Source organism: Cajanus cajan, chromosome 4 (genome assembly GCF_000230855.2).
Source record: "Cajanus cajan strain Asha chromosome 4, NIPB_CcT2T_4, whole genome shotgun sequence".
Classification (NCBI taxonomy): Eukaryota; Viridiplantae; Streptophyta; class Magnoliopsida; order Fabales; family Fabaceae; genus Cajanus; species Cajanus cajan.
In genome coordinates, this window is record NC_138520.1 from 77,581,347 (window position 1) to 77,597,671 (window position 16,325).

The following is a 16,325-nucleotide window of genomic DNA, read 5'->3' on the forward strand; positions in this document are numbered from 1 at the left end:
TGCACAAAAGAAATGCCAAGTCTCGTCATCTTCAACCAATTAAATTACCTCACATTGGCAATTTGGTATCGTACCAATACATAAGAAAATCAATATCACAAGTAACAGGATGTTTTGTATGCGCAATTCAGATTAATGTGAATCACAAGCTCACAACCTCAACACGTGGAAGTTGCAATCTAGGTTCTTACTGAAAATGAAACCACGAAACTCTTTTATAGCTGCATTATTTATAGGTAAATCTAAATCAAATTTAGACTTAAGGTATAATGAACAAAGTAGATCCACTTCAAAAACTATATGGACATAATGGAGGAGGAGCAGCATATTAACTTGCTGTAAATGTAAATATCCTTAGCACACAAAAAGGTGTATTGTCTCATAAAGCTCCAACTTATATCCTCTAACCTAGTCCTAAAGGAGTAAAGGTGCCTATAGCAAGTGCTTCTAACTAGTATATCCCCATTGCCCGGTTTACTGAATAAATTTACATAATTAAGTTAGAATGCATATATGACAGTAACACAAAGGAGGCAAACAAAAATAAGACGTTTAAGAAATTGTCATTCATACATGTAAATAAACATAAGAATCTGTGTCATCAGGAAATCCATCATCTAGTTCAAACTCACTAGGAAACTATTGGGCCTATTTACTGTTATGTATAACTAATAATAACCAATAAGGAGCCGCGTTTGTCATACTGCTCAACAGTCGGTTCCACATTAACAACTATAAGACAATAAATAATTCATGTTACATCGGTTTATGCATGAAGGTGGTTGTACACAAAAACATGAAAGCTCTTGCAAGAAAATAGCAGGAATAAATTAATAGTTATGCTGCTCAGAAGTTCCTGAAACCACCTAGAAATTCTTGTTACATAGCTTACAACCACATGCCACAAAAATGAAGAAAAATGCAACTCAACGGCCACGACCACGACCACGCCCGCGGCCCCGTCCTCGTCCACGGCCCAAAGGTTTCCCTGGAAATGAAATATGCTAACATTAAAACCAGAGGAACTCACCAAGAAACTATTAAAATGAACTAGAAAAATGGAAGAAAATTCTGTAGTCAAACTAAATACACTACCATCAGTTGGTTTCTTGGGTTTAATCCTAGGTGTTTCTTCAACAAGCAAGGTCTCAAGATTCAGGCTGTCAGGAAGAATATAGTACCGGATGTTGTTACCCCTCACACTGAGATGATCCAGAGTCACTGGATTTTTCCCTTTCAGAGTTAGTTTAACTGCTTTCAAATGTGTGTTCATACTGATATCAACACCTGTTGCAGAAGTTCCAGAATCAGAATGCTAAGACTTCCTGTCTAAAAATCAAATCTCCGACCAAGATATAACAAGTATTTATTATATAACTGGTGTAGTTCAATTGGGAAGCAACAAGATATGTATGCCTGCTTTTAGAAAAAGGACTCGTTACCCTCATGATTCATAAACTACATTTACTTCATATTCATTTATTCTATACGAACAGGGGCAGGGGAGAGAGAATAAATTCATGGCATGCCAAATATCAATCCATCTGGCTAGATCAAACTCAAATCAGATGGGCATCCGAAAGGAAATTTCATGTAAAAGATTGCATTAATTTTAATCAGACAATGGAAAGTTCATAAATTTTATATCACAGGACAATCATTTCTATTTAAAAAAATCAAAATTCTTCTATCTGAATTACGGAAGAGACTACTAGAATCAGGTAAAAGCATAACATGTCAGGAAATTTAGTGCACTGATTTCACCATCATGCAAGCTCCCCCAGAAGTGGAAATTGAGAAATTCAGAAATACTAAGCCCTGAAATTAAGAAAATTATGGAGAATTGTGCTTAGAAGACAGGTGATTGAGGTCTTGAAATCTTCCACTAAAGGAAGATTTCCCCACAAATTAACCCCAAAAATCCTAAACAATAATCAACCATCATTCAAGCCCACAGAAACAGCATGTCTCAAACCTCTAAAAGGGCTACAAAAACTGCAGTATCTCTAGGTTATTATCCTACATATCACAGTCTAAATTATACTCCGAATTACCCCCCACAATGAACTACCCCGTAAAGGAAAAATTTGTAGTTATTCAGCCACCAACTCAAAATTAATTTTGGAAGCCAATTTCCCAATCCACGACACTGGAATAAAAATGAACTCTAATATGTTGTTTGTAAATGGTTCCACACTCCTCCGGCACCGAAAGAAGAAAAAATAATTATTAAGAAAGAAAAGAAACCTGTAATGGTGCCATGGACAATAGTGCCATTCTTGAGTTCAATCGAGACGGTTTCGTTGTTCAACTTCATTAAAAACCTGCGTAAACAATGTTCATCTATATTGTTAACCCAGGAAAAAAAAAACGTAGCAGCACAAAAACAGATAAATTAACTAACGCAACCAAAAAAGATGAAAAATGGACAAAATGTGCGTGTGTGTGTGTGTGTGTGTGAGAGAGAGAGAGAGAGAGAGAGAGAGAGAGAGAGAGAACCTGACAAGCTTCATGGTGAATTGGGGGTGAGCACTCGGTTAACTACTCTACTTTCTTTCTGTGAACCAACATAGAGAAAAACAACGGTGTGAACATTTTCTTTTGCACAATCATAATAAGAATGCAGAAATTTAGGTGGCAATAGCATCGATTGAATTCAGAGAAAGCGAAACAAGAAAATAGGGTTTTGCTGTTACTTACCTTGGGCGGCCACCGCGACGGCAGACAGGGTTTTAGGGCAAAAATTAGGGTGAGACTGAGAAATGAGGAGAAGAAGAAGCCTTAAGGTCTTAAGGGGATAATTTTCAGATTTTGAATTTCCAATCAACTACAAATTAATTGTCTTCATGTTACTATGTTTGTTTATTTTACCTTTATTGTATGATTGTTCATATAATTAGGGGAATTTTTTTTTTTTTTACAGCATTTTTACTCAATTTTCTAAAGCTGATATTGAACGATTGTTAAAAAAAATTGACAACTAAAATTAATTTATATTTAAATATACATTAATCTACATTTGTAAAATATGATTTCTATTTATTAAATGTTATATTAACATACACAAAAATTAATAGATTTATCAAGTCGATTCTCGTAAAATTAATTTGCGATCTAATTAATATTAATTCACACGAATAATAATAATTAATATTATTTTTATATGATAAAGATTAGTTACTATTTTTATGATAAATATTTTTAACTAATATTATAATTATTTTAAAAATTATATTGTTTATTATTTTTGTTAGATTTGGATATACTGTATAAATTTCACAAATTTTTTTTGCTAAAGTTAGTGGTCTTTTCTAATTTTGTAAGGGACACAATTTTTTCATGGTCTAAATTTTTATAAAAGAGATTCACTATTTAGTATTTAAATTATATATTTTTTAATTTATTTAATAAGAATGTGAAATAATATTGATATATAAAAATTGATAAAGAAAAGAATATAATATTTAAATAAATAAAATGTCTAAAATCAACTCGTTGAAGTCATTATTTTGTATTATTTTATTTTTTATTCAAATAATAGCTCATATTTTTCACTAAAAATTAATTTTTTGAATTTTATGACACAATAACTATGTTTGTATGTTATTTTACCGTAATTGTATTTTTTCCTTTAAATCATTTACCAGCCAAAATCAACTCTTTGAAGCCATTATTCTGTCCTTTTTTTTTATAGAGTAGTACATATGTATTCTTTTGCTAACATATATGTTACATATATCTTTTACATTTTTATTATTGTATTATTTTTTATAAATATTATTAGATGAAATTTAGTGTGAAAAAACTTATATTGTACGGTATTTGTTCAAATAAAAAATAACAAAGATGTTATGAAAATCAAAATAAAATTACAAATTATAATATAAAAATAATAAATAATTGTGAAAAGGAAGAGAAAGTATTAAAGAGAACAATACAAACGAGAGAATAGGAAGTTTCTTATATTATTTCTAATAATGAGATTATTTATAGACATAAAAATAATTACAAATAAAATAATAATATTGAGGTAAAATGTAAATATTAGTAATGAACAATCATCATTAATAATATTTTAAAATTATGCTTTATATAATATTATATTATATTTATAATAATATTATTATTTATTTTAATATATATTAATTTAAATTATATTATTTCGATAACATCTTACAGGTCCATTACAAAAATATTCTTAGAATTTATCTCTTTGATATTATTTTCAAGACAAATTACATCGAAATGCATTTCATCACATTATAATACAACGATATATGAGACAAATGTATAAAAGAATATGACTGATGAGACATACTAATTTTGAAATATAAATTCAAGAATATGATTTTATTTGAATAGGATCTTTTGTATAGGCTTGTACTCATGTGTCTTTGACTTCTATGGAGACTGGAACCTGGATCAAAATCTTCTGTCTCCAATTCCTGTCTCCACCCTGTCTCCCCAATCATAAATTGTCACGTCATTGCATTTATTTTTTATTTTTATTTTTAAAAAGTGTAACCAATTTGTTACAGTTTTTGCTTTACCAAAGAGAAGAAGAAACCCCCCGCGATGGAGCTCCTCTACCTCGGCATGGTGGCCAACTCCGTCAACCCCGCAACGGACTCAATTTCCAGCCACGACGACGACGATTTCCGGCAACCGTATCACAAACTCAACGACTCGTCGGAGCTCAACCCGCTACCACCACTCCCGCGTCACAAATGTAGCCTTCTTCCTCCTCCACCGCCGCTGCCCGCGCTCCCTCCGCCGCCGCCCACGACAAGGCCTCCGGATCGGACAGCTTCCGCCTCTTCCTGCCCTCCGACGGTCGCGGGGGGTTTCGTTTCGGCGGCGTCGGAGGGCGGGAAGAGGCGGAGGCTGTCCGATCCGGAGGCCTTGCCGTGGGCGGCAGCGGAGGGAGCGCGGCGACAGCGATGGAAGAGGAAGAAGGCTACATATGCTTTCTTCTTCTCTTTGGTAAAGAAAAACTGTAACAAATTAGTTACACTTTTTAAAAATAAAAATAAAAAATAAATGAAATGACGTGTCAATTTATGATTGGAGGGACAGGGTTTGGAGACAGGAATTGGAGACAGAAGATTTTGATCCCTGGAACCTATGTCTAGTGGATGAATCATGATCGTATGATTAACGACCTAATAATCTTTTCTCTAGAGAGGTGTCATTTAGGATTGAAGAGGATCATTTTAAAATGCAATATGTCACTCATTTAAGTTCTTTCGTTAAATAAGCAACATTTTTTGTAAATAGAAGTATCTACATAGCATGATAGTGTCATATCGCATACACATGGTACATATGTGGAGTGACACATGTCACATGGCATATAACTATAAGACACAATATTATTCAATCCCTTAAACTATAACTATGTGTCATTTTAGTTTATGAAATTGTATATCAATGTTATTTTAGTTTTTAAAGTTTTAACTTGATGTTATTTTAATCTCCATATCATAATTTTACTTTAATTAAGTAGATGACTTAAATATTTGCACAATAAATTAAATAATAAGTTTAATATTATAAATACAATGATAAACATATTCATCTTTTAATTGTCAAATATTTATTTATTTTTAGTCAATTTATTTTATAATACATAAATAAAAAAAATTCTGGTATATATATATACATTATTAAAATAAAAATATAATATCAAAGACATAAAAAAATATAATTTTTAGAAAATGAAAGTAATAGATATTTTTTATAGTAAACAATTGAGAAATAATTTATATGAGAGAATTAATTATGAAAATAAAATATAAATATAGAGAAATTATAAATTATTTTTATTTATGTACTTTAGAAAATAAAGTGGACAAAATATGGGTAAAAATTGACAATTAAAAAAAGAGATATAGTGTGTTTAAAATATAAAAAGTATTTTAATACATAACAAATGTTAAATGTTTATTATATGTAACAAAAATTTAAAATAAAGTATGTATATAAATAAATATTATTTTGAATATATATTATTTATAAATTTTGAGTAAATAGTTATTTTTAATTTTTAAATATATAAAATTATATTTTATATTTATAATAAATGATTTATATTGTAGTATAAATTTATTTTCATTAATAATAATTTGTTTTTCTTAAATTTAACATTGTTTTGCATCCGCCACCCACTTAATTAGTGTCAAACTTATTGCCTTGTAGAAATTAGGGGGATCGCATGCATAAACCGACAATGACAAGTCATTATGATAAACTAAAATTTTAGAAACAAGCATGTTAATTAGCCATTAGAATTGTCTCATACACTAATTATTAATACATTGAAAACTTATATTCATGATGGAGAGGTCAAATCATAAGTTAGTATGATCAGTTAAAAATGTAATTTACATTTTTTTAGTATGATCATTCAAATATGATGTAATAGTCTATATTTATAGTTTTTATTTTTCATGTTAATCGTGCACTATATATATTTCTTAATAGTGTGAAACTTATAAATTTGGATTATATAACTTCATATAAATGATGGAAATTAAAAGTTAGTTAATAATTATATAAACATTTAAAAAATCATGTACAGTCATCTTTAATATTGTAATATGATTTGATAAATCTAAATAAAGAGTTAATATAAATAACTAACGTAAAGTGTTTATATAGAAAGCAAAAGAGCAAAAGAAAGAATAGGAAAATGACAATTGACAAAGCAAAAGACAAAGTTGTCCCGATAAACAACATGATGACGCAAAGATATAAGAATTGTTTTCCTGAATGTTTGAATTAGTATGGGATGAAGGTGGAGAAGATGAAGGCAAGTCTTGTTGAATAGATAGTAAGTGGCAAGATGCAATAGAATCGGTATGGATAAATTGACAAAGTTATTGGTAGGTAGCTAGAGTAGGTTGAATATGCTTATCTCCTACAATGGAAATGGTGGTGGAATTATGAGAAAATAAGAGTCAAGTGATGGAGAAATCAAGGTTCTAGGATACTTAACCAAGCAATTCCTAACACAGTATCCACACCTTCTATAGATAGGATACAAAAAGGAATTGTGAAGAGATGTTGCTGAACTTGTAGGGGAACAACAGGGCAAATTGATGTACAAGAGATGTGTTCTCATTTTCCAACCATAACAAAGAAGGTCTTGGTGGGTTGAAACTTTGTGGAAGGCAAAATATTGATCGACCTGAAAAACCAAATCTAAGGGATTAGAACCATCAAAAAAGGAAGGAGTTGAAGTTTGGGTGTATGAAGTTGACTTGTTGGTGTGGGAAACAAAGGTGAGAAGGGAGAGTAAACTATAGTAATGGGTGAGGATATAGAGGAAGGGTTTTGGGCAAAAGGAGGGGGTAGGGTTGTTGAAAAGAGGGTGGATATAGAGGCCGATAATGAATCGAAGGGGTGGATGGAGGAACAACAATGGGTTGGGAAGAAGGCAATGGGGGTGAAAAAGGAGGAAATGGTTGTGAAGTGGGTATAGCCGTAAAGGAAGAACCCAAAAAAACAAGAGTGGAGGGAGTAGAAGTGGAACCCCGTTATGGCTATTCATGACAGTAAGTTCATCAAGAACACCCATCATTAAAGTTGTTAAAAATTTATGATGTTCATCCTGAATAATTTGGTGATTATCCAACTGAAAATTGGAGTTTGGAAAATTTGTGCTCAAGGGATTAGAGGGTCTCATCTGGATGGGAAAAGGATGGCTCAGGAGGCATAGTAAGTTTGATGAAAGTACCAAATTGTTAGGCTGAAACTAGCAATTTCATAAATAAGCATAAAAAAGAAACATCATAATTCATTCATATGATTACAAATGATTATTTTAAGCATAAAAAGTAATATATGGTCCTAAACATCTATACCCTCCATGTGGGTGATCAAGAATTACTAACCGTTACTATAATCTTTTATCCAAAAGGGAACTTTAGTATCACGTTTGGATCTTGAAGGGGTATTGAGCTTCTGAAAGGCATAAGAGTCTTGTTGAGGACTTGGGTTACTAATAGTTGTCCCAATAAGCAAAACAACAACGCAAAAGAAAGAGGAAATGTTATTCCCCTATGTCAAGTGGTGAATAGTATTTGAAAAATCATTAATTTGAAGTTGCCTCAAGCATTTTATAATTGCAAAATGTTTGATTGATTGCAAACAATATGCACAATGGAATATGCTATTCCCCATTATCCCTACCGCAATTTGAAAAGTTAAAAACAACATTGTGTTTAATACCACAAGAGGCTGCTAAAATAGCTATACAGAAGGCCTTACAAGTCTTGAATGCCTCTAACATGGGGGAACCATTACTTATAGGCACTCATGTGCTTGATTCTCCTCCTAAGAGTTGATTATTATTTTTTGTTTAAAAATGTCATGATATCATAATATTCTAGTGTAATCCTTTTGAACTTTGTCCTCTTTGTTATAAAATAAATAAACAAATAAAAATTTATGTTTTGTGTAACTTTTATATTAATTAATACCGTAAAAAATATTTGCAAAGTTGATCAATTAACTCATTTGATTTTATAGAAAATTTAATTCAAAAGTTTAAAAGAGGTCAACTTTTTATCTTTTTAATATAAGTGTTTGCAAAGTTGGTCAATAAATTATAAAATAAGTAAATTTTCTAATTTATTCTTTTAATATAAGTGTAATGAATTTGTCAAATTATTTAAATATAAAACATGTTTAATCGATCATATAAATAGGGACATTTTAATCGATCATATATAAACAGACAAACCTTATGACTAATGTGCAAGGACCACTTTCGGTTTGCTTTTTATTACATATTCGAACATATGACACGTCAATCGATTATAGGAGTTGCACAACAAAGATACCTTTGTCACATAACAACTTTTGTGTCTATTTTCACACATATATAAGAAGAAATAAAAAATACATGAGGTCCACTCATTTTTTATTTCTCACTCCGACAATTTTGTAGCAATCAAACCACACATTTTATTTTTCACCTCCAATTTATACGTTCTGCATATTATTTGATCGTTATTTCGTGATACCAAACACAACATTACCATTGTTTGCGTTTCGGCAATGTACGTAGTCTGAAATTTATTCCATTAACTTCAGTTACTTCGGATATAGAACACGAGAAAAACAAATTGATACAAAATAAATAAATAAAATAAAAATGTGGAAGTGACACATTCCTAGAACATCCATCTATGATGGTATAAAATATAAATAGATAGTAATGTACATTTTATGCTTAGAAGTTAGAACAGAGTAAGTAAAATCTATAGTGAGCCCAACACTTCCCAATAATCAACCGTAACTTTATGGCGCCAAATACGCAAACAAGACAACTACAGTCAGCGCGTATATCCACACACGACAAAGCAAACTAAAATCAATGAAGAAAGTAAAATAATAAAAAGCATGGACCCACTTCATCGTCATTAATTATTGTCTCAATCATTTCATTTCTTTATTCAATTCTTTAAATAAAATACAAAAAAAGAAAACCCCAATATTTTTGCTTAGCAGAGTTTCGAGGAAATTTTTTTGTTACGTGTCCATTTACGCGAAAATCCACATCTCTAGTTTGACCCGATTGATGTTCATGTCGGCTGTGTCGTTTTCCTTCATGGTATAACAAATATTGGGTTTTCAACTATTCATGAATTTATTACCCAATTTGCTTTCTTGCAAAAAGAAGCGACCTTGATTGTTTTTGTTGCATGCAATGGAGATTTTGGATTATGGGCACCCATATAATCCAAAAAGGTCACACTTTTAAGAGAATTGTCAGAGAAGGTTCTTTCTTTCTTCCTTCCACCACCCCCTTTCTTTGTTTTTGCATATACTTCTTAAGTTTCATCATCTTCATCTTCTTCCTTTTCTTGACGATGGTGATTATCTACGAGTCTTTTCTTGAGGGTTGGGTTTGGAAAGTCATGACCTTGTTGGGATCTTAATTTGCTTGTGTTTTTGTCAAAGAAGGTTTCTAATTTTTAATTTTAGTTTCTAGTGGAATCAGAATGATTTTGTCTCCTTGTGTTTCCATGATTTTAAGAACCTTATTGTTTTGGATTGGCCCTCTTTCAATAATCATACCTCGTTTCAATTACCTAAGCACTTTACACTGTTTCATTTGATGATTTCTTCCTCCTCTATGCTTTAATATTAATATTATTTTAGAATTTTTTTAGCTAGTTTTGCTACTAAATTGGATGAGTTAACTACTAGGTTTTACTTACGAGATGCTTCAATTTTAGACGAATCTCTCCATTAGCTGCAGTTTGTTTCTTTTATTACTTTGTTCTTTTTGGCAATATTCATTTCGTTAAACAGTTCATAGTGATGAAAATGGTTTAGGGTATGATGTCTTCTATGAGATTTTTGTTATTTATTTATTTCTTTGCTGAAATGGAACTTGCTTTAATGCCTTTTCCCCTTCTTTTTTAGGTCACTTGTGCTGATAGAGCATTAAATCATTTCCAGCAAGTGTTGAAGCATAGGAAGCTCTAGATTCCACATATCTCCTATTTTGTTATTGCTTTTGGTCTACAACAGATGAGATGTAATGTACAAGATTGGTTTGTGACTCTTCTTGCTTTGAGTTCACTGTTTTAATAAGTTGTTTACTATGATAGCTGAAAAGATAAAGTTTATCAGTCTGTATTGATCACCTTTATTTCCTTGTAATAGTCATTGTGATTTATTGCAGACAGTTCCATTGATTTTTAGGGAGTGCTTGAGTTCCAGTGTTCAAACTTGACATTGCTGAGTAATTATTGCAAAATGGAGTCCAAACAAGAGCCACCAAGTGTAATTTTAAAATTGATGGGTCTTGATAAACCGCCTACTGAACATTATGTTGGAGTTAAACAGAAAGTGCTCTCCGATAGCTACAGGCAGAAAATTGCTTCCATTGGTGTCATCAGAAGGAAGCGTTCGTCTCATCAGCGTGGAATGAATACTGATGAAAAAGAAGAATCTGAGGATGTTTCGAAAGTGGCCAAAGCACTAAGGCGAGGTGAGCACCATAACCCATCAATGGGAAATAGGAAAGAGAATCCTAGTTCTTGCAAAAATTCTCATTTTGGTGGGCAGAGTTCAAGGTCTTTCAGTAAAATTTCAAATATTTCTATGCAATCAGGAGATGTTGCAACCCGAGTTTTAAATACCACTTTAAGTGCATTTTTCAGAGGGAATGAAGCATTTTCCAATGAAACGCTGAAGCCTGCTTCAAATATTTCAGTTAATGAGATCCAATGCAATTCATCTTTCTTCTGTTCTGATGGTTCATATGTAGGCTCTGAAGCCAGGAACAAAACTTTGGAACAGAGGGATGTGACTGAAAACTTGCGAGAGCTTGGACGGTGTGGTCAAGACAGTACATGTAATCAGTTGGCTATGATTTCTGCACATGGAAATGGAGCAAGAAATTTGACTCATGGATTTGGTTATAGTAATGATATAATTGAAAGGAACATTAGACGTAAGGCTCGTCATAGAAATTTTCCAATACGTCATGTAGCTTCAGCACATGGAAGGAACATTAGTTGGGGAGCCATAAATCAGGATATCTTGTTTCAGAGATATTGGGGGTTGAGAAAGAATGCATCTGTAAATTGGTCATCCTGGAAGTCAAAGAATCAAAATATTAACCAGAAAGAATGTTTGGAAGATGTGAACCAAAGTTGCGGCCAAGAGAAATTATCTTCTTTTTCCTCTAATTTCAATAATAATCACACTGAAGAGAAGAGATGTTATGGGACTGATCTGTCTGATACGATAACTATGCCTCCTCAGTTGTCAAGTTCTAGTTTTTCTCCTGCCTTGCTAGATTGTCAGATATTGCAAGAGAGATGCTTAATGAATGATGAAGTGAAGAACAAAAAGTATGAAGACACTAATATTTCAAGACAAAATATCGTGTCTCCTGATTCATCAGTTGAATTCTTGGCATCTGATGCAAAGACTGAGGTTGTTGGCTGGTCACATTATAGTCCAACCAAGCATCAATCTAAATCAACACCCTTCATTTTGGCACAAGAAATTGATTCTTCGAGCCATACATCAGATGCTTCTAAGCAACAGGTTTGTTCACAGAATTGTTGGGATTATTCATGTTTATTCAGTAAGTTTTATGTTATCCGAATCATCCGATAGTTGAATGTTCAATAAATTTTTAGGAGGCATTTGGTACACGGCAAATATTTTCATGCTTGAATGATTCTTGGGAATCATCAAAATCTGTTTGGTTAATCATAAATGTTTTTTAGAATGCTTTTAAATGTTACATGGGAATGAAAGATTTTTATTGCATTAAATTAACAAATAAAGATAACATAACACTTGTACTGCATTAAAACTTTACTTTTATCTCGAGAAAGTTAGTTTCCCACTTCTTCTATGGGAATCATTTCGTGGGAAACATACACAAAAATCATTCTCGGAAAACAATGTTTCTTAGGAATGTTATTTTTTAAATAACAAATCAAACCCGGAAAACTAATATTCCCCAACGTCAGATTCTCAAAAAAGTAAAAATTTTCTGTGTTCTACATACCCTTAATGTTAAGAGTGAGTACAAGACAGATATGTTCAATAAATGTGTAATGTAAAGTGTGAGTACAAGACAGATGTGTTCAATAAACTGTAATGTTAAGAGTGAGTACAAGACAGATGTCCAACTTTTATTATTGGCATGTTTGTGTCCTGAAATGATATTAGGTGTAAGAATTTGCATATTTGACAGAAACACATATGATGGAGTAAAATTATTATTTCAGATGTGCTTTACATTTTATCAGTTACCCGTGAAAGAACATACCATTGAATAATACACGTGGTTTGTTGAAATTTAATCCTTAAATGCATATAAAATGTTGAAAAAGCTTTATAACCTCATTGATTAATAATGGATTACCTATGGAAAAAAAGCTTCCTGTTGAATGTAGTTGAGGTGTCTAAAATTCTGTGGTAGTTTAATTGTTGCCTTGTGATGTAATGGTCATAAGTTCTATTACTATGAATACCTCTTAGCTTGTGGCCACTAGGCTGTGTAAGCAAAATCAACAATAACTAATTTCTGCTATTAATAATTGTTTACAATTTAGTCTAATGAAAAATAAAACATCCTATGAAAGTAAATAAATATAACAATTTTTATGCAAAAAAACATAAAAAACAATAAGGCTTAGGACTTAAAGTTAAGCTAGGAAGGAGCAGGTTGAGATGGATTATGAATATTGACTTTTTTCTTTTTAAAGAATAAACAAAGAATTCTTTAAATTGTCATATTTCAACAATTCAATTGCATATTCTTTTGAAGTACATGAACATAAAAATAACATTGAAAAGATAATTTATTACGTCAAGATAAAATAACATTATTTTTTTAGTCTAAAGACAATAATTTGATATTAAAAGTTGAATGTATTAATCAAGTCCAAAGAAAAATTATTGCGTGAACCAATCTTTGATATCGAAGTTTATTAAAATCAAAATAAGTATTTAGATGTAAATACAACTTTTAACCAAAGCCTGTTAAGAGTTAGATTGGTCAAACAGTGAATCAAATAATCGCTAAAAATTTTGTTGATAATAAGTTGATGAAATTCAAGAAAAGAAATGGTGAATACAAACAAAGAGATTGAATTAATGGGTTGGGATTTGACCATATACAATATAAAAGACTAGTCTCAAGAGAAGATTATTGGCTATATACTGTATACATATACAATAATACAAAAAACAAGTCTCAATTTTGTTTTTTTTTTCCTCATTGTAATTTATATTTGAGTGTGTTGTTAATTGTTCTGGGACCTTCTGCTCAAAGTCTCACTACCTACCACCTTATCTAAACCAAGGTGGAAAACTCTAATAATAGTTTCAGGAATGCTGATTTGTTACTAAATGGCTTATTTTGCTGTCTTCTTTTGAGTTCTGATTTCTGATATTATATTTTGGATATATTAAAGTCAAATATAAAGGGTGGGCTTGACACAACAGTAAAGTTTCTGTTTAGTGACTGGGGGGAGGTAATATTTTCTAGCTACAGAAGCAGCCTCTCTGCTCAAGGAGATAAGGTAGCATTATAGCATAAATCTAAGTCTAACCATCTCCAAATGCCGCAATGGTCAGAGCCTTGTGCATAGGGAAACCCGTTTTTTATATATTGAAGTTAGATATATTGAGCTAGTGTTTTATTTTATTGTATCCATTCTTTCATTCTACTTAATTAATGCAAAACATAATTAGTGCAAAAGGAAATCATTTATGACTAAATTTTATAGTATATGCTTTCCAGTATTTTATTACGAAACAATAAATTAAGCAAATCCTATCAAATATTATTCTCTTTTGCATTTTAATAGAAATACTTGTGTTTTAGATGAACCAAATGAATGAGCATTCAAGATTTCTAGCTTGTTTTGTGCAGAAATGATTGAAATAATTAAATTATTAATCTTGGATAATATGTAAAATTTATAGGTTCTGGTTGGTGCATTTTGATGTGACGTGCATCAAAGACACCAGCATAAAAGTTATCATGTCAATTTTGGTGAAGTTTAATTTTAAAAGTTAATGCTACAACATTGTTTTCTTTAAATAACATATTGAAGTGTCCCTAGTTATATCAAATAGTTTTTTTTACCGGATATCAATCAAATAGTTAACTTTTTGAGTTGACTTTTCTCTTTATATCATTACATATAACATAAATAATCTTTTGGACTTTCTTTGTAATTGTTATTTCAGTGATGTTAAACTCTTTCTTCATGTTTGATTCCTGAATCATGTGGCTTTGTATTGTTCTTAAATTACAGGATCCATCAGACATTCAAGAAGATTCTGTTCATTCACTTTGCTCTGAGACTGACCCAGATTCTCTTGGTAGCTCTGAGCAGGCATATGGACCTAGTCCAATTTCTGTTTTAGACCCCTTATTATTTGGACAAGACATTCCATTCAGCTCTGAATGTGGCAGTCGTGTATATGGTATGTAATGCTTATGTTGAGTCATTTGTATAACTCACTCTGCATATCATCCACTTTATTTGATGTCAACTTCCTATTCTCCCTCCTTTTATTTTGGTATTAATTACAAATGTACCATCATTTGTTCATTTCAGATTCCTCTGAATTAGATGATGAAGAATTTGGTTTGAATATTTCAAGCGATGAAGATTGTGGGAATGCATCTGCGGTTGTTTCCAAAGAAAAGGAAGATATAGTAGGAATATTTAGAGATCAAGAAAGTAGGGATTTCTCGTATGTTGTTGAGGTCTTAACCGAGGCAGGTATTTGTAATAGGAGCTTGTTTACAGACTTCTCTACATGGCACTCTGCAGAATGTCCTATTAGCCCTGTTGTCTTTGAGATCCTGGAAAAGAAATTTGGCGAGCAAGAACTTTGGAAGAGATCTGAAAGGAAACTTCTCTTTGATCGCATTAATTTGGGGCTGCTTGAAATTTTTGAGCCGAATTTGTATATCCCAATGTGGGAAAAAACCATGTCAAGAAGATTGAATTCTGAACCTAGCCAGGACATGATTGAAGAGGAGATGTGGGGGTTGCTTGCAGCACAGGAAAAGAAATCTTGTAAAGAGTTAGCAGACAATATGGTTGGAGGGGAAATTAAGTGGATAGAACTAGGTGAAGATGTTGAAGATATTGTTATAGAGATTGTTAAGTTGTTTATAGAGGAGCTTGCAGATGAGATAGTAGTTAGCTTGGAAAATTTTTGAATGGATATAGTTTTGTGAGGCTATGGTATTTTTTATATATCACAAACAATTGGTGTACAGTTTGATTTTGAGGAGCTGATTTTTGAGTCAATTTTGAGAGTTTGAATTAGGACATAGGTATTTGAAGAGTTTGAATTTGCATATAGGTACAAGTATACTATTCTTTCATATGGGATAATGTTGATTTTATTTGTGTCCAAATTAAAAAAGGAAACTGCTTGTTGGTTGTTGTATTTGCCGTGATTACTTATGCACCTTATTGCATTGAATCAAACTTCAATTGTATTTTAGAAAGCAATTCAACTAGTTTTGTGCAGAATCAATGAGTTGTCAAAAAGAAAAAAGAGATGTTTGAAAGTAAGCTAAGTGGTTTGAGAAAATCAGAATTAACTCTAGTTATTTTTTAAATATTTTCTTTAATTTTTTACAATTTTTTTGTTTTGATATTTATCTTATGTCAATAGATATTTGAATAACAAACAATAGTTTTGAAGAAGGCAGTTTATTTTTGAACTTGACATAAAAAGTGAATATTGAAAACTTAATTCATTAACAATAGAGGTTTTTTCTGTTGGAATATAATATCCTACAATAA

At 31.5% G+C, this 16,325-nt stretch overlaps 2 protein-coding genes across 16 annotated transcripts; one reads left to right on the forward strand and one right to left on the reverse strand.

Annotated features, from left to right (window-relative positions):
* Positions 1 to 544: 544 nt before the first annotated feature.
* Positions 545 to 2,852, reverse strand: LOC109812419 (small nuclear ribonucleoprotein SmD1b). Its single transcript, XM_020376379.3, has 5 exons — positions 2,701 to 2,852; positions 2,500 to 2,557; positions 2,248 to 2,324; positions 1,096 to 1,287; positions 545 to 988 (listed from the first exon to the last, which is right to left on the reverse strand). Exons 2-5 carry the CDS (start codon positions 2,511 to 2,513, stop codon positions 927 to 929), a joined length of 345 nt encoding a protein of 114 aa, XP_020231968.1. The 5' UTR covers positions 2,514 to 2,557; positions 2,701 to 2,852; the 3' UTR covers positions 545 to 926.
* Positions 2,853 to 9,590: 6,738 nt separating this feature from the next.
* TRM18 (Phosphatidylinositol N-acetyglucosaminlytransferase subunit P-like protein) lies at positions 9,591 to 15,963 on the forward strand. 15 transcript variants are annotated; one of them, XM_020376372.3, is made up of 6 exons: positions 9,595 to 9,786; positions 10,438 to 10,568; positions 10,700 to 11,008; positions 11,288 to 12,075; positions 14,811 to 14,982; positions 15,117 to 15,963. In XM_020376372.3, exons 3-6 carry the CDS (start codon positions 10,774 to 10,776, stop codon positions 15,728 to 15,730), a joined length of 1,809 nt encoding a protein of 602 aa, XP_020231961.2. In that variant the 5' UTR covers positions 9,595 to 9,786; positions 10,438 to 10,568; positions 10,700 to 10,773; the 3' UTR covers positions 15,731 to 15,963. The 15 variants fall into 15 exon arrangements, with proteins under 15 accessions (XP_020231953.2, XP_082929280.1, XP_082929282.1 ...); XM_020376364.3 differs by having other exon boundaries at positions 9,591 to 9,786; positions 10,700 to 12,075; XM_083073154.1 differs by having other exon boundaries at positions 9,591 to 9,786; positions 10,704 to 12,075.
* The last annotated feature ends 362 nt before the right edge of the window (positions 15,964 to 16,325 follow it).